This window comes from Tursiops truncatus, chromosome 17 (assembly GCF_011762595.2).
Source record: "Tursiops truncatus isolate mTurTru1 chromosome 17, mTurTru1.mat.Y, whole genome shotgun sequence".
In the NCBI taxonomy this organism is placed as follows: Eukaryota; Metazoa; Chordata; class Mammalia; order Artiodactyla; family Delphinidae; genus Tursiops; species Tursiops truncatus.
In genome coordinates this window covers 56,841,881-56,861,127 of record NC_047050.1, presented here as the reverse complement: position 1 = coordinate 56,861,127, position 19,247 = coordinate 56,841,881, and the positions used below count along the sequence as shown (strand labels likewise).

The following is a 19,247-nucleotide window of genomic DNA, read 5'->3' as shown; positions in this document are numbered from 1 at the left end:
GTTTCAGTATAAGATATATATATATATATTTTTGCGGTACGCGGGCCTCTCACTGTCATGGCCCCTCCTGCTGCGGAGCACAGGGCTCCAGACGCGCAGACTCAGCGACCATGGCTCACGGGCCCAGCTGCTCCACGGCATGCGGAACCCTCCCAGACCGGGACACGAACCCGTGTCCCCTGCATCGGCAGGCGGACTCTCAACCACTGCGCCACCAGGGAAGCCCATAAGATATTTTTAAACTATGCTAATTTGTTTTTAAACATAATAATTATTTTTTCTTATCTCTATTTTCTTTATAAAAGGAAATAAGGTTATTTTGGCCGGACTTTTTGTGAAAGTATGCTGGGCCCTAGTCATCAATACTGTTTTTTGCACACACAGGAACCAGCTGTTAGGAATCAGTTCTAGGATTTGTGCAAAGATCTACATTAAGCTCAGGTATCTTCTAGCATCTCTCATTTACTTTGATTTCAACTGTGGTTCAATGATCTCATTAATAGGGTTAAGTATCCAGGAAACTAGGTGAACTACACAAGTTGGTAGGTGTGTCTGTGATAACTCTATCAGTTTTGTTTATCCCTTCTTAGCCATTCATGTTTCTTCTGTTCTTTAAGTGTGTGAAATGATTGTTCTTGGCAGAGAGTCAAGTTGAATAGGAATTAAACAGTTCTGTTTTCTTTTTATTGATAAAGTCAGTAATATTGATGATTTATTGAGCATTTATTACATGGCAGACCCTGTGTGAAGTATTTACTGTACATTTTCTCATTTTTAACAGTGTCAATAATGATATGAAGTAGCTCCATTTTGCAAGTCAGAAGTCTAAGACTTAGGAAGATTAAATAGCTTTCCCAAGGTCACAGCTAATAAATGCTAGAGCTGTAAATCATTCCTATTCCTGCATGACCCCTTAAGCCCATTTTGTGCCTTTCAAGAAGTGGAGAGGTCTTTTATACAGGAATATGTAAGGTTTGTACACTTTCCCCACTTCACAGTATTGAAGTAGTACACCAACTAGTACTGCCAGTCCTTCTGCATGAAGCTCTTCCCTGCTGACAGCTTGCTGTTCTTAGGAGGTCTGGATCTTACACTGGTGTAAAGTCTTTTTGGGTCTGTTCATCACAGAGTCTTTGCTTCATATCTGTTCCTAACTCATGGTTTTAATTATTAAGTTACTGATATGAAAGTCATGTCCTTGTTAAAGTATGTACACGAGCTTTGGAGTTTGACTTGCTTTAAATCTTGGTTCTACCATTTCCTGGATGTGTGATCTTTAGTCATTTACTTCTCTCTGCTTCAGTTTTCTTATTTGTAAAATGAGTATAATAATGCCTTTTCCCTAAGGTAGTTGTGAGAATTACATGATTGATAATACATGTAAAATAATTAGAATACTGCCTGGCACATGGTGTTCAATAATTGTAACCTGTGTTACTGACTGGTTACCAATGATTTATTTCTGTCAATAATATACTTGTTTTAAATTAAATGCTAATCAGTAAGAGACTAATTATCATTTTGTTGTTAGACTTATTTTTTCCCTCTGAGGACTTTCCATTATATTGTAGACTGTATTGCCCTTTAGTCTTCAGGCCATGGGCTTGTACTGAATAATAGACTACTATTAATAAATACTACGTGCCAAGCACTATTCAAAGCCCATTAATATATTACCAATCTCATATTGTAGGAATTATTATTAATCATTACTGTTACTGTGAACTTTTAAATTAATTACCTGTTCAATCATGTTACCTCTTTATCTTCATGGAAATATTAAAGGAGAGAGTAATAGTAAGAGCTGACTAATCCATTAGAGATTATTTGGTGTATCCTTCTGGTTGAGAAAAATTAGGTAGTGCTGGAGACTGGGTTCTCTTTTTGTTCTCTGTTACCAAGCAGATTCTTCTTAGATACATGTTCCCATTGTTGCTTCCTCTGATTAATTAGATGCTCTGTTCAGGAACCATCTTGAGGTGTTGAGAATTTGTCAGAGGGTTCTGCTTTTAGGTATTCAGATAATTGAGGTCTTTATCTCTGTGTTTTATTGATACTTTTATCATCTGTGGCAGGAAATTATCTTACTATTAACAAAGGTTAACAGGATCACTTTATAATGATCTCAGGTTGAGGTGATGTTGTTTGTTTTGAGTGAAGGAACTCTTGGATGCCAGACCTTTAGGGACCCTTGACTTGAAGGTTGTGAGTGCTATACATAGACACTTTTTTTTTTTCTTTTTTTTTGCGGTACGCGGGCCTCTCACTGTTGTGGCCTCTCCCGTTGCGGAGCACAGGCTCCGGACGCACAGGCTCAGCGGCCATGGCTCACGGGCCCAGCTGCTCCGCGGCATGTGGGATCTTCCTGGACCGGGGCATGAACCCGTGTCCCCTGCATCGGCAGGCGGACTCTCAACCACTGCGCCACCAGGGAAGCCCTGGTTAGGCAAGTTTTATTTTTTCTTTGAAATAAAGGAAGTGTAAACTGTAAGATGGTATTTAGGCTTCTGTTTGTTTTCTTTTAGGTGGTATTAAAGATTATCAAACATTACCAAGAAGAAGGACAGGGAACTGAGGTGGTTCAAGGAGTGCTTTTGGGCCTTGTTGTCGAAGATCGGCTTGAAATTACCAACTGCTTTCCTTTCCCCCAGCACACTGAAGATGATGCTGACTTTGATGAAGGTAAGGGTACTCGTCTTACTGTGTCTTTGCAGTGCACACAAATGGTTATTAATCCAATGTTCACCATAACCTTTGATGTTCTGTTATTGGGAGTCTATCAGGGTAGCCTAGTTCTGAGTTTCTTGAAAAAAAATTGTACAAATTCTCTGAAATGAAGATTTATTATAAAACACTTCATTAGTCTGGACTTTACTTATTTGGAATTTGTGATTCTCATAATTTGGATAGGAGCTGTGCTGAAGTTAACTTTCCCATTATGAAATCAGCTTGCCAAATACATTGTGAAGGACAGGGATTGTCATTGTGTCCAACACCCATTTCCTACTATAGCATGTGGCTTACTGTTTAAGAAAAGATGAGTTGAGCTATCTACTTCAGAAAGACGACACTCCTTAAGTATTTCAGGAGCATTTTATTTTTGTGCTACAGGTATAGTTGCTTTGTTAGCACAGGCTAATAGTAGTTAAAAGCTCATACCAAAGGCTAAGGTCAGTATCCTAAAGGATTAAAAAAAAAAAACTAGTTGAAAATAATTTCTCACTTGTCTGAACTCTCAGAACGCATTTTGTACATACCTTTTTTTTTTTTTTTTTTTTTGGCGATACACGGGCCTCTCACTGTTGTGGCCTCTCCCGTTGCGGAGCACGGGCTCTGGATGCGCAGGCCCAGCGGCCATGGCCCACGGGCCCAGCCGCTCCGCAGCATGTGGGATCCTCCCGGACCAGGGCACGAACCCACGTCCCCTGCATCGGCAGGCGGACTCCCAACCAGTGCGCCAGCAGGGAAGCCCGATACCTTTTTTTTTTAATGGCAGTTAAGACAAATAACATCTATCAGCTTAATTATCTTTAAGTGTACAATAGTGTTAACTTTATGCCACTTGTTGTGGAGCAGATATCTAGAACTTCCATTTTGCAAAAACTGAAACTCCATATCCATTGACCAACTCCTCCCCTTTTTGCCCTCCCCAAACCTGTGGCAGCCACCGTTCTACTTTCTGTTTCTAAGAGGTTGACTGCTTTAGATACCACTTATAAGTGGAATTGTGCAGTATTTCTCTTTTTGTGACTGGCTTATTTTACTTAGCTTAAGGTCCTTAAAGCTCATTCATGTTGTAGCATACAGCAGGATTTCCTTCATTTTTAAGGCTGAATAATACTCCCTTGTATGTATATACTATACTTTCTTTTTACATTCATTCATTGATGGATATTTAGATGGTTTTTTACCTCTTGGCTACTGTGAATAATGCTGCAAATGTCTCTTCAAGGTCTTATTTTCAGTTCTCTTGGATATATAATCTTGTCAGAAGTGGGATTTGCTGGATCCTGTGATAATTCTGTATGTAATTTTTTTTGTAGAACTTTCATAGTGTTTTCCACAGTGACTACACCAGTTGACATTCCCACCAACAGTGTGTGAGGGGTCCCTTTTCTCGATCTTCTTGCCAACACTTGTTATTTGTTGTCTTATTGATGATAGCCATTCTGACAGGTGTGAGGCGATCTTTCATTGTGGTTTTGATTTACATTTCCTTGATATTAGTGATGTTGAGCATCTCTTCATATGCTTGTTGGCCATTTTTATGTTTTCTTTAGAAGGAGAAATATCTATTCAAGTCCTTTGTTAATTTTTTAGGATTTTTTTTGGTTGTTGTTGCTCAGTTGAAGGAGTTCTTTATATATTCTGGATATTAACTCCTCGTATATATGGTTTATAGATGTTTTGTGCCTTTCACTCTTTTGTTTCCTTTGTTGCACAGAAGCTTTAATATAATTTGACTTATCTATTTTTGGTTTTGTTGCCTTTGCTTTTGGTGTAACATCTAAGAAACCATTGCCAAGACCAGTGTTATGAAGGTTCTTCCCTGTATTTTCTTCTAGGAATTTTATGCCAGTGCCATACTCCTTTGATTATTGTTGCTTTGTAATATGTTTTGGAATCAAGAAGTGTGAGGTCTCCAGCTTTGTTTTTCTTTCTCAAGATTATTTTGGCTATTTAGAGTCCTTTGGGATGCCATGTGAATTTTAGATGTTTTTTTCCTATTTCTGCAAAAAAAAAAATGCCATTGGGATTTTGATAGGGATTTCATTGAATCTGTAGATCACACTGGGTAGTATGGACATTTTAACAACATTAAATCTTCTAGTCCATGAATACAGGCTGGATGTCTTTCCATTTATTTGTGTCGTCTTTACTTTCTTTCAGCAGTGTTTTGTAGTTTTCAGTATACAAGTGTTGTGCCGCATTGGTTGAGTTTGTTCCTAAGTATTTCATTCTTTTTGGTGCTATTGTAAATGAGATTGTCTTTTAAATTTCTTTTTATCATTCATTTTCTATATAACGTTTAATTGATCAACTTTAACTTTGATAAAATGTTATCTCATTTGACTTCACATCCTCATAGTACCTTGAACATTTAATAACACAAAGTATATTCTTACTGAGGTTAATATAACCTTGATATTGCAGTTTGGTCTACACATCTTTTTTTCATTAAGATAATACTTCTAGAAACTAACCAAGGCTGTTTTATTCTAGGCACTTAAGTATTAGCATTATTAAAAAACTTCCGTGCAATATGCATTTTATTTTGTTTTATTTTAAACCAGTCAGGATCTCCTTGTTTCATTTGAACTACTGTAATATTAAATGTGTGTAATACTCACATAGGATTATGGTTGGGATTTCTCTTTAGACCATTTTGGCAGTATTAAGTTATCTCTATTCCCATATTCACCAACCTATCTGGAGATACTTAATTATAATTCAGTAATAACTATTTTAGATATGGAAGACAAGGGAGAAGACCAGGGATTGTTAGCACAATTTCTTTGATTTACAAGTTAGGAGCCTGAGAGGTTCATTTGAAGTGACTTACTCAGTTTCCTTGTTAGTGGCACAGTTGGGAGCAGAATCCATTCCTGAACAGTTTACATTGTCACGTGGCTTTCTCGGGTAATTAATTTTGTTTTATAAAATTCTCAATTTAGAATATTAGCAAGAAATAGCTGTTCAGTGCAAATATGGTAGATAAACAAAGCAAAATGTCTGACTAATTTTAGATCTTGATCATTGGAAGCTAATTTTTTTTTCCTGCTTTTTAAAAAAAAAATTTTTTTATTAATCATCCATTTTATACACATCAGTGTATACATGTCAATCCCAATCTCCCAGTTCATCCCACCCCCATCCCCACCCCCTGCCGCTTTCCCCCCTTGTTGTCCATTTGTTTGTTCTCCACATCTGTGTCTCAATTTCTGCCCTGCAAACCAGTTCATCTGTACCATTTTTCTAGGTTCCACATATATGCGTTAATAAACGATACTTATTTTTCTCTTTCTGACTTAGTTCACTCTGTTTGATAGTCTCTAGATCCATCCACGTCTCTACAAATGACCCAGCTTCGTTCCTTTTTATGGCTGAGTAATATTCCATTGTGTATATGTACCACATCTTCTTTATCCATTTGTCTGTCGATGGGCATTTAGGTTGCTTCCATGACCTGGCTATTGTAAATAGTGCTGCAGTGAACATTGGGGTGCATGTGTCTTTTTGAATTACGGTTTTCTCTGGGTATATGCCCAGTAGTGGGATTGCTGGGTCATATGGTGATTCTATTTTTAGTTTTTTAAGGAACCTTCATACTGTTCTCCATGGAACCTGGCTTCTTTTATGGACTTGAGATAATTGGCCTTTGTACCTTTTCATTAACATGTGCTTTAAGAAGCTCATTAAAAAATGCTTTAATAACACTGAGATTAGAACAGACTTCAATTTAATGTTAAATAATAATAAAAAATTACAGGGCATTGTTCGCTGTGTATTATATGTGCATTTCCTATAATCATTTACTCTACATAGTTGAAGGTTTTATCAATCCCATTTTCCAGATTAGGAAACTGAGGCCAACTTGTCCAAAATCATTTAACTGGCAGTTGGTAGAATAGGGGTTGAGATCTTTGGGTCCCTGGTCCCAAATCCCATGATTTTTCCCACCTAAATGGTGTTGATTTTAGAAATTTAATGAAGTAGAAGCCAGTGATTAAAGGGTGTTGAGTGCAGAGCATCATTATTCTATATCTTAAATTTGTTTTTGGGAAAAAACAACTGAATTTGAATTCGATTTTCTTGGTTTGCCTTTGGAAGCTAGTAGGTTTTGCCATTTTTCTTGTATATGTGAATAATCTAAGACAATGCTCTGTATTTCTTCATAGCCTCCTGTAGTAGTCTTAAATTTTAGGTTCTCTCACTTAATCCATTTATTTAAGTTTTTTCGATGTGAACCATTTTTTAAAGTCTTTATTGAATTTGTTACAATATTGCTTCTGTTTTACGTTTCGGTTTTTTGGTGGAGAGGCATGTGGGATCTTAGCTCTGCGACCAGGGATTGAACTTGCACCCACTGTATTGGAAGCCGAAGTCTTAACCTCTGGACCACCAGGGAAGTCCCCATTTATTTATCTTAATGGGCATTGGTATGCAGTCACCATTAGATGTTTATCAAACCTTGATAAAAGCTAAATTTTCCCATTGTAGTCCTGCATGTTGATTATTTTAAATCATGCTAAAGTAAAGGCCTTTTGTTTTGCTTACTGCTATTCTGGTACTATATGCTTGCTAAAACTAATATTTATTCAGGGAAAGATCTTTTCCTCTGCTTTTCACCCTATGGAAGTAAAAATCATCAAACATTAATAAGTTTAGTGATTATGTATTTCGAGTTGTGTTAGGTTGGGTTTTTTTGGTTTGTGTGTTTTTGTGCCTCGTGTAAAGTTGAGATTTCTAATCTGTGGTCCAAAAGAGAGATGTTTTAAATTAGGGCCTAGCAAATTATGATCTGTGGGCCTGCTTTTGCATATAAAGTTTTATTGAAACACTGTCATGCCCATTCACTTATGTATTTTCTGTGGCTGTGTTCCTGCTACAGTGGCTTAGTTGAGTAGTTGTGACAGAGACCGTATGGGCACCGAGCCTGAATTTTTTTTTTTTTTTTTACTGTCTGGTTCTTTAAGAAAGTTTGACCACTTCTTTTTTATATATAATTTTTTCTTGTTATTTTCCTGCTCTGAAAAGTTAAAGGTAGTTCCTTCTTTCATCATAAATTGATGGCTTTTTGTTTGTTACTTATTTCTTCTAGATGTTGCCCTTGACATTGACTCTCATCCAGAATGTATTATGGGCACTGTAATGAAAATGCTGGTATTATCAGGTGTTTGTTTCTGTGGTGCACCTGGAAAGTATCAGAATGGTATTTACTTTAATTTTAATGCATTTTTCTTTTCAAAAAAATCCCACATATTATTGATGTATGTGGGAACTGTCTGTGGATAACAGGGAAGAAAGGCTTTCAATTAATGGTTGTAGACTTGTGACCAGGTGGTGTGGAAAGGTAGTGGTATGAGGCCTGAAAACCCGGGTGGAAATTTCAGCTCTATACTTAGGATCTGTGTGACGCCGAATAATTCACTTCTGAACCTATTTTTATCTGACTGACTAATGTTTTTCATCAAGCATGTATTAATTGCTTATATACTGAACATTGGGAACATAACTGAAGGATAATTTCCTTACGAGATTAACTTTCTGGGTAGTGCTACCATGGATGATGTTACAATAAGCTGATACAGAAAACGAGAAACAGTTGTGGCATGAAGTTTCTCTTGTTCTCTCCATGAATTCACATTTTTTTTTTACATATGTGATAACTTCTCCTTTGAGTGGTTTAAATCTCGATAAACTTTTATGTTACAGAATTTACTTTCTAGAGAGATAATATGCTCATATTAGAGAATATATGGTTTTTTAAAAATTAAGTAGAAAAACTCATATTAAAATTCCCATTAGGGGGCACTATTATCAAGCTTAGGAGAACTGGAGACTCATTTGTTTTCTTAGACATGCAACCCGAGGCTTGCTAAAAAGGAAAAATATTTTCATCTGATAAGATTCAGATACTGTTTTATACAACTGAATTCCTTAAATATGTTATAAAGTGCAGTGAATTAAACACAGATCCAATAACTCACTGTCTTGTTTTTCAGCAGACTAAATCAATATAATATTGCAGGTGATACAAGAAGCTTACTTTATTCTGCATCAGAGCCAAATCCATAATTTTCATACTTGGAATAGACAATTTTTTAAATTTTGCTCTTTTTAAGTCCGTCACAAAGGATGATCCTTGGCCTTCAAATAAGTTTCTTTCAGAAATGAAGCATGAAGACTGTATTGTGCTATTAAAATGCAGTTAGGGGAATGAAGTGATGCCTAACTGAGACAGTATTGACGTGTGCAGCATGTGTAATTATTGAAGTAATTCCACACAGTGAAGTGATATGTACATGCACATAGCTCTTAACCTTTCTGTTTATTTTCAGGTACTTGAAAATTATTTTCTTAAACTCAAGTTTAGTGTTAGACCAGGAAACACTACTAAAGACTGTGTTATATGCTATCATTTATCATTAAGCTACCAACAGAAGAGCAGTAAGTAGTATCGTCTTAAACAGACTCTTCAAAGGCTAAAATAAGAATTGGCAAAAATGTAATTCAAATAAAATGTAATCACAGTAATTTTTCATGGCATAGGTGTTATTTTTCTATCACTGGGTTCGGAGAGAGTGGGTTTGTATAGTTATATTACTTGCAATACTTTCTACATAGGTAAGCTATATTTTACACTGGAGAAAGTCTCTGCTTAATTACTTGCTTCCTGAAGTCTCGCCTTCCTTCTCCTTAGTTTGCTTGCAGCCCACACTGAGTGCAAAACTGCTTTAACCCTAGCTGATGATCACTATTTCGGCTTTGTATTGCTTTGGAGTTCAGGGAAGGGTTGAGTCAGAATGGAGAAAGCTTTTCATGTTTTTTCAGACAGATGGGGACATTTTGTAAAAAGACATGATGTTTACTTAACTATTTTGTATTATCTTCCATCTGTATGAACAGTCATTGATCACTGTTGTCTGTTCGACAGATATCGTTTTTTAAAAAATACTGTTTTATTGCTTTTTCCCCCCCAAAGAGCTTTTCTTGGTGGAAATATTGGAAATATTATATATAGATAGTTTTGAAGTGTGTTTTGAAACTTACTGGAGAAGTAGGAGCATGTTTACTTTGTGATCTCAGATCATCAAGTGGAGGTATGATAATGTTTCAGATATCAGAAAAAAATTTCCTTTTCAGCTTTTATCCAGCAAATTGCATTGAGTAGGTGATGAAAAAAATTGCATTGGGTGGGTGGTGAAAAAGATACAGATATAAAATCCTAGTTACTGCTTTGAAAGATTTTAAGTGGGAGCGACAAGTGTGTAAATAAAGAATTGTGAAACAGAATTAATCTAAGTCTAGTGTGAGGAAGGGGAAAAATGATGGCAACACTCAGATATGAGCTACTAATTCCTTTTGGAGGATGACTTCACAGGGGAGGTACAGTTTGATTTTGTAGGTGGTTATTAGTTGCATTTTAAGTAATTTTTAAGGAAGTTATGTCTTGTGAGTTTGTTCCAATTATTCACATTTCTGGGCCCTCATGAATAACACAAGCATCTCTAGAATTTAATATATATTCATTTTGGCATCTTTATTGTTCAGAGCTAATTATGTTCCTTGATAATATCAGATTTTGTTGCTGATTTTGTATTAGGTGGAGAAGTTGTTTTTGACATCTAGGCTCTTTTGATACATAAAAAGATGCTTGACAATAATAATTGAGTGCCTTGTTTATGGAAACTCAGGACCCATGCTGCAGTTAGCTCTATTTAAAATATTTAATAAATATTTAAATAGGATACTTAATAAATTTTAAATATTTAATAACCTGTTTCATATATATTTCATTTTAAAAGAAACATTGTATATAGTCAGGTAACTAGAGAGAATCTGTACACTGAATTATGGCACAGTTCTCCAGGGTACTGATGTCTTTGTTGTTATTCATGGTAGTATTTTGAAAACGTTAAACCATTCACATTGAGTGATTTATCACTGAATATTCAGGGTAATGAACTTTAGATTATTGCTTACTTAAATTATTTTGCTCACTCAGAAAGCTATAGTTTGTGATTTGAAACTGACTTAAAAACCTTAACCTTACTTTATATGTTTAGTTTTTGGCTTATTAGGGTGATTAGAATATGAGAAGTAGAATCCAAATATAAAGCATCAGTCCTGATTATTTTTATGCCTTTTTTGTTCTCGGTTTGGGCGTCTCAAGATTTTAAATACAAGAGTAGGAACAAGGTCTGACTTCATTTTAAAAGCTTGAAAAATATTTTTGCTTTTATTGCATGTTTTAAAATTTAGGGTTTTTTCCCCTTTTTAAATGAGAAACTCCTGTGCATGGAAGGATATACTATTGAAAATGTGGTCAAGGTAAAAGGTTTTTCTGCTTTAAGAAATTAAAGTGCTTTACAGTGTACCCTCCCTCAGTCCCTAAAGCGTAAGTGCTATGGTTTGGAAAGAAGCCAAGTAAAACCTGTTCAAATTTTGTCCAGACTTAAAGTAATACTTTAAGATTTGAAAATTACAGGTGGATACAATACTTAAATAGTATTTAAAATTCCTAAGTTTCCCAAGTCTAAAAATGTAATCCTTAAATTACTATTCCCAGTGGTTTAAATTTTAATTAAATAAAAATTGCCTTACTTTTGAATCACAATGACATTAGGTATAGATATTTGAATTTATTACTAAACTTTAAGGTAATAACCATTAGAAATGAACTGTTTTGGCACTAATTAAAGTGTCAAAAAGCCACAGCTACAGTGTGTAATCAAAGACCTTTGCTATTTCTGTTTTTCCAAAAATTGTCCTACCCATCACAGTTCAAGCTTCCTGTCTTGCCCTGGAGAAGTGCTACCTGGCTTCACCCCCCCCAATTAAATACATTACCTGATCTGCAAGTTTTATAGATTGATAGATTACTTATAGTTAGATTTGACGTTTGGGTGCTAATACTGAGTTTTGCAAACTGCCTTTTAATATAGAGTGATATCTTAGTCATGCCAGTGAAGTGTTCTGTTTGTTTTGTTTTCATCTCTCTAGGTGAAATTTTCATAGCTCTTGAAACTTTTATCTGTTTGAGGTTACTCTTCAAGGCTTACCTATTATCAGTTTCAGACTGGTGTTTTCATACCTTTATCCCTTTTCAACATGAGGATTATTTGCTGCCCTTTTTTAAAATTGGTAATTTTTCCTCAGTACATTTTTGGTGCTTTCTGATACATTTGAGAACAAAGACAATATTTATTTTGACTTAAGTAACAATATGATGGCATAGGTTTATAATGCAGCCCTACATCTCCCCCCTTCTTCACCCCATACATCTTCACCCTTTGTTTTCTCTAATATGTAACTACAGACATTTTAATATACAGACAGCCTTTCTTCCCTCCTTGATCAGTGAGAGGATCACAAAATTACTCCAGTGGTCTTTGCAGAAATTTATCTGTCTTGTTGCTGTTTTGTAGAATTGGAAAGGTGAGGACCTTGTGGACATGGGTTTTGGTGGCAGGCTATTAGTCCCACAAGCAGCAGCAGTGGTCAGAAGAGTCAGGCAGCAGAGTCCTAGTTAGGGAACTTTGGATTTGGGGCATGTGTCAGCGACCCCAGCAGGCAGCAAAGGCAGCAGTCACTCCACAAATAACAGTTGTCCTCACGCTCCTGTAGCTTCCAGGCTCCTCTGTTCTCACTTTACCTTCTCCTTTTCTTTTCTTTCTTTATTCCATTGTTACTCATTCATCAAGTCAGTATTTCAGCGGGAACTATGTGCCAGGCATTTCCACTGGCCATTTCGTGCCTGTATCTGCTAAGGATATTTCCTGAAGTGTTCGTTGAAGAACTTAGCTGTTCTAAAAAATGTGTTTGACTTGAAGCACGGGGAGATTTGTTAGCACATTACGTTAGTGAAACCAGATTATGGCATAAAGTGAAGATTATGTTGCTGTTCAGGTGCAAGTGTCTAGAAAAACTTTTGTGTAGTTGGAGAATGACTTGGGTTTATAAAGATGTGTCTGCAAGCCTACACATCTCCAGGTTTGGGATTCAGAGTGATTCCATTATTTTGTAACTTAATTTGGTTCCTAAAGATTTGTAAACTCATCATGTTTTTCATTTTCATATTAGAAATATTTTATTTTTATTTTTGATCTCACTTGGTAGGGACTCCCAAAATTTTAGATGAAAATTTCTTTGTCAGTAATTTAATCTATAATCAAATGTACTCAGTTTTAAGAGTCTATTAGCAAGACTTTTTTGGTGAGGTGAATTATTTCTTCATTTCTTCTTTTCCTCCTCATAACACTCTTATCACCACTCCTACCTTGAAAACACAGATAAAGCAAAACATTAAAAAGATTCATTACTGGAAGAGAGTGAAGGGTTGTATGAAGAGTGGTGATATAACACCTTTATGGGTATTAGCCATTTTCTCTGGTGAATGAATGAGGAATGGGATGGTATAGACATACTGTGAAACGTTACGTATTGTGAAATGTTAAAATCACGGTAAGCATGTCTGGGTTACTTCCCTGCTCCTTTAGGAGATGTTTGACATGATTAACCGTGAGAATGATGTTTTGCTATAAGCCAGATTTGTATTTCGTTTTTGTCTCCTCATCCTATGGGCAGCCTGATAAAAAATAAGTAGTAGCCAATTCCATATATATGGAAATGGTGTGTGTACACATTTACCATTATAGCTGTTAGCTGAGGAAAAATTTTAAATCATTTTTACACAGCTCTTGCAAACTTTCTGAAAGGCATAAAAGGAAGGGAATTTAGACTGAGTTCTGGTAAAGTTCTGGTTTATTACTGATTGTAAGCATTTGTCTCTAGCCTCAATTTTCACATTTGCAGAGTGGATCACAGTAGGAACTTTTGTGATTCTTTTTGCACGTGGGAAACTGAAGCCCAGAGAGGCCCAAGTTTAAAATGAGTGGCTAATCCAGAACTAGAAATTCCAACGTGCCCATCTAATATGTAATTCACACAATTTAGGAGGGTTGTCAGTAATGCCAGTATTTTGTTGAAAGCACTGTGAGTGCTATAGATGCATGCAGTTGTGACTTGTAGGCATGATGTATTTACTTAAAAGTGACTTCTTGGTGTTATCATTTACTCTCAGCACAGCTGGAATCAAATGTTTGTTGAATTTAACACTAGATTCAGAAAGTTTCTTAAGTTTCTGCCTGTATACTAGGTATTAAATTAAAATGAAGGGCAATTCTGACCTTTAGGTCAACAGAAAATTAGTGGTAGTTGAATATATACAGTCACCTCCAGCACTCTAAGATCATTTCAATGCTGAAAGAATGGAGAAGCTAATTGAAAGTATAAATTGGTCTGGGTGGGTTAAGGGAGGAAAAACACATTCTCATTAAATGCTGTTGAATGCAGTTACAAACAATAGGTTGAATAGATGGTTTAATTTGACTTAGGAGATCAGCCTCTGACTGATGACACAGGAAGACTTTCTAGAATACATTGCTTTGCAGATGACTTAAACAGACAATACTGATAAAGCTTGTCATGTGAATTTCCTTCTTTACTGAGTACACAGTATGCTTAAGTGATATGTTGTGCAATGCTTCCAATCTGCTGTGACTGCCATCTGCGCAAGCAGAGTGAGAGAGAAGAGAACATGGAAAGGAAATGGATCAGTTAGTAAGTTGTAAGGAATCTGTGTGAACACTGGGTGCCACTCATGAAGCACGAAGCAGTGAGTGATTTTCCTTTGTCACCAGTACACCCAGCTGTCTGTAAACTGGAGGCTTGCGATACATTCAGCTCTCAACTTCCCCTTTTGGATGTTGTGGTACCTGTGCTTGAGACCAACTAGAAAATCCAGGGATGGTAACCATGATCATGCCAGCCTTATTTTTCTCTATTATTTTTTTAATATAAAATCTTTTTGCTGCTTCAGTGTTTGACACCATTTAATAATGCTAGCTAGCATTTTTATGTTGCATAAATGGAATCTTTTTGGAAACAAATTATGCCATACAACAAGTTTCCTGAGAAACAATTAAGTACTTTAAAAAGGGTCAGTAAGACCTATAGATGGGAAAATTGCTTCAAAATCTTACAAGTTGTAACCAACAGGGGACCAACCATATGAATGATGGAGAAGTTGTGTATGGGTAAGAGGAGTTGACTGGCAGAATCTATCCTGTATACCTTTGTCAGTGAGTAAATCTCTTATTTGGCTTTGAGGCTTATAACTTGTAAAACAGTTCTTTGTGTGTGCATATGGTTACCTTTTTGATGTAAACATATGAGCTCTTATGAAACTGTTAATCATGAGTCATCTGGTACCTCCTTAGGAATTAACATAACCTTATATAGATGACTAATAATACAAAGCCACTGTGGTTTCTGTGGTTTTACCAACCATGGCTCTAGTTCTAAAACATTTAAAATGAGACTTGCTCCCTCTTTAAAAATTTTTTTGGACAAAGAGATGTCTTATCAGAAAACTGCAGTAACTTAAGCAGATCCATAACTGGAGGGAATTAATAACAGAAAGTTTTTGTTGACACCAGGAAGTAGATTAAATAGTGCAATTGTGGTAATGAGTACCGTATATGATAAGCTTGAGCCACCTGGGTTTTATTAGGCTGCTTGATACTTTGATCACAATATTATTTCAAGGCTTGTCTATTTAAATTGCTAAGGTTTCTTGTCATCTTTGTGATTTAGACCATAATTTCTTTCACTGCAAAGAGATTTTTTTAAAAGAAAGGCTCTGGCCAAGCTGAGATTCTGGGGAGGTGCAAGTTCAACAGCTAAGCGAACCTTAGAACGAGAAAACCTTTTAAACAAAATTAAAAGCTTGAAAGTGCAGCAGTTGAGTATCAAGTTCATCCGACCTTGCTTCTCTTTAGTTTTTTGCTTGGATCATAATTACACTTTTGTTTATCCTGTGGTAGTGGAGCACTATAATGCTGTTTGGTGTAATTCAATTAATTATTGTTTGATATAAATACATCCATTTAAATATATATTTCATGTCTTGAGAATGTAGTAACTAACTGCTATCGGTTTCCCTTCAGCTGGTATTAAATGGTTTTGATGAGCATCTTTGAGAATTTATGGAAAGATTTTTAACTACTTCGCCCATAATGAATGAATTATACTAATCACAGAATTTAATTTGTTTGATAAATTGTCTTGCTTTGTCTTTGAACTTGAAATTTTAAACTTTAGCTAGCCTATTAATATAGATCAATGAAATTTTTAGTCATCAAAATCAACAGACTTTCCTTCCACTAATTTTAGAAATAGTCTTTCACAGGTATTTAATAGTATCTTTGTTGTATAGTTAAGCAAATGTTTCGGCTTAGGAAAATAAATATTCATTTGGACTAGTAAATGGAGGACAGGGAAGATTTAATAACTTAAGATATTGTTGTCCTTAGCATGATAGTAATAATAATCATTATTAAAAGCGCTCTCTTGAAAATTTACATGTAAAATGCTTTGTACATTTATTGATGTGCTGATTAATTTTCACTGTCTTGATCCCCCCCCCGCCCCGTCTTGATTTTTGAGTACTTTTACAATTATTGTAGTTTGGCTTGAAGTTTCCATGTCCCAGTGTAACTTTTAAGCCTGGTGAAGGGCACTTAAAAATGTAATGGACTTCTTTTAATATACCTGATTTGCCCTTGGTACTGAAAGACGTATGGAAGTGATAATCAACAGCCTTTTTGTTTTCCCTGATAAGACAAAGGAGAAGAGTGTTAAAAATAGGAAGAGATTTGAGCATTGGAAAGATTGCTTACCAAGAGTTTGTAGCTTTCTGTTTTTAGAAAGTAGGGTAGTACTTTTAAGTTTTAGAGGTTTGTGACTCATTGAGGAAAGGTGAACTCATACAAAATGAAGAGGCATAGATTTAGGAACAAGCATGTGATACAAACATGGGAAAGTGAGGTCTGTCACTTAGAGCAAAGACTTAGTTTGGGGAAATGGTCTGAAATTATGATAGATAGGGTCAGATTATGGAAGGCAGAATGCTTGAAAAAGAGGCTTAGACTTGAAACGTTGTGTGTCATTCTGGGTTCCCCAGCAGAGGTGTAAGGGTATAAAATCAATATTTTTTTTGTCTAGAGGCAGGAAAAACAGATGGATAATGAAGGTTTGAATGAAATGTGAGCAGTAGCATTAAGAATGAAAAGGTGAATACTAGAGAGACGGAAGAAATTGTAAAAGGTTGAGCTCAAGGTTATACACATATTTTGAGGGCTTGACTTCATGTATCAAATAGCTTTAATATCTGACATATTCTAGGAGAATTAAATCCTGTTTGTCATCCCTTTTCCTCTTGAATAATTTGTAAACAGCACCCATTCTGTGATAATGGTATGTGTGACAGAGCAGGTGGGTACAGTAAATGTAAGCTGTTGATAACCGGCAGGGCAATACGAGCTTTACTAAAATATTAAATATTTAAGATTTTTCAATTAAGGGAGCTTTCGGGGCCATTTTGAAAAGTACGTGCATTGTTTGGAATAGTCAATATGGTATAGATGTGGATTGATATTTTTAGGGCTGTCTTAAGGAGAGAGGATTGATCTTTATTATAAAGCTCCAAAGGGCAGAACTAAGATCTTCTAAAAATAGAAATAAAGAGTAAAGTAGATTTACTTCACTCTTCCAACAGCACTGTCCATTCATGGGATGGAATTCTTTAGACAGTTGTGTCCTGTCTTGAGAATAGTTTTTACAAGTTGGTGGATTCATTCATTCATTTAAAAGATATTTACTGAGTGCCAGCTACCGCAGGAACTTTGGCAGATGTTGAGGGATAACATAATGAACACGTTGAGGAGAGAGACGTAAGACAGTTAACCAGATAAAATAATTACAAATTGTGTTATGTAGTGTGGAAGAAATAAACAGATGATTTAGTGGGTGGTGCCCCACCTTAAATGGGTCCCTTCAGAGTCCCTGATACTGAAGTGTGAAGGCCCTCCTTGAGGTGGGAATGAGCTTGCCATTGTTTAGCAACTTTTAGAAATCTAGGCCGTCTGAATAAATCCTTCTGAGTTAGAAATAAGGGGCTGTGTCATTCAGAGCCTTATAGGAATTTAGGTTTTGTTTGTAAGCAGCAAGAGGCCACTGAACTGAAGGGTTTTAAGTTAAATGGTTGAGTTAATGACTATCATGTTCTTTATAATTCTGTGACTTAATCTAAGACTTATTTTTCTTCTTGGTCGTGTATTTGAAATATTCATGAAAACTCAGCTTGGTGATTGAATGCATTGGTGATAGTGTTTATTCCAAGAAAGTTTATCTGTGGCTACTGGATAACTTTTGTAAACAAATTTGTCTGAAGTTTTTATTTTTTATTAACTTTTTTATTTTGGAAAAATTTGGGGTGTACTGAAAAGTTGCAAAGATAGTTCAGAGTTTTCCTATAGCCCTCAGCCCGGTTTCCTCTAATGTTATCATCTTACATTCCTGTGGTACATAAGTGTAACTAAGAAACCAACTTTGGCACATTACTGTTAACTAAACTCCAGACTTTATCCAGATTTCACCAGTTTTTCCATTAATGTCCTTTGCTTTTCTGGGATCCAGTCCAGGATACCACATCACATTGCTTTTAGTTGTTGTGTCCCCCTAGTCCCCTCTGGTCTGTGGCCATTTCTGTCTTTCCTTGTTTTTCATGATATGGGTAATTTTGAGGAGTACTGATTAAGTGTTTTGTAGAATGTCCCTCAGTTTGAGTTTGTCAGATATTTTTTCATGATTAGACCGGAGTTTTGAAGGGTAAACCCACAACGGTGAGTGCTCTTCTTATTACATCCTGTTGGAGGGTAGAATGTTATCCACATGACATCACTAGTGATGCTAAGTTTGGTCACATGGGTAAGGTGGTGTCTGATATCCTTTTTGAATCATCACTCTGTCTTGGAAGTCTTTATAATTTACGGAAACCTTAGGACATTGATGTTTTGGCTGAAAAATTAGAGTTTCTCTCTTGGAAGAAACAACTTTTCTCCTTATACTGTCTATTCCTAATAGTTTAATAGCTAAACAACATGGGTAGAGTTATGTATTATGTGCCTTAATATGTAACTTTTCACAGTTTAGATGAACTTTTTTTTTTACTTTTATGCTATACCATCTTAGACATACTATTGGGTATCTAAATTCATTCAGGCCAGTTGGGATCTGTCTCTGACAGAATATGAATTAGATGTTGGAGAACATTCATTGTAGCTCATCAGCACTTCAATATCAAGAATATTTGATGCAGAAATTATCATTTCCCATGTGTGATCCTACGCAGTGTTATTGGCAGTAGTTTGTATCCACTGCAAAATGCCTTTTGTACAAAGGAACTCGCCAGACTTTTACATTTGGTGTGAATACAACTTTGCCCACTGACATAGCATATACTACCACTGTGAGAGCTACACAGTGTTATACAGTCTATGAAATTGTTTGAGAGGTGAAGAAAAAAGGCTTGAAATAATTAAAAACCAGCCTTAAATAGCTTGTGTTTTCTTTGGGATGTTTGAAACATTTCAGCTTTTAAACTACAAATTTTGAGTTTT

The 19,247-nt window shown here is 35.8% G+C and overlaps 1 protein-coding gene across 2 annotated transcripts in view; it reads left to right on the top strand.

Moving 5' to 3' along the window:
- EIF3H (eukaryotic translation initiation factor 3 subunit H) overlaps window positions 1-19,247 on the top strand; it is an 86,807-nt gene that overhangs the window by 17,440 nt on the left and 50,120 nt on the right. For both annotated transcript variants that reach the window (XM_019932103.3, XM_019932102.3), the window contains exon 2: window positions 2,526-2,682. In XM_019932103.3, the coding sequence (XP_019787662.1) occupies window positions 2,526-2,682 (157 nt within the window). The remainder of the gene's footprint in view (window positions 1-2,525; window positions 2,683-19,247) is intronic.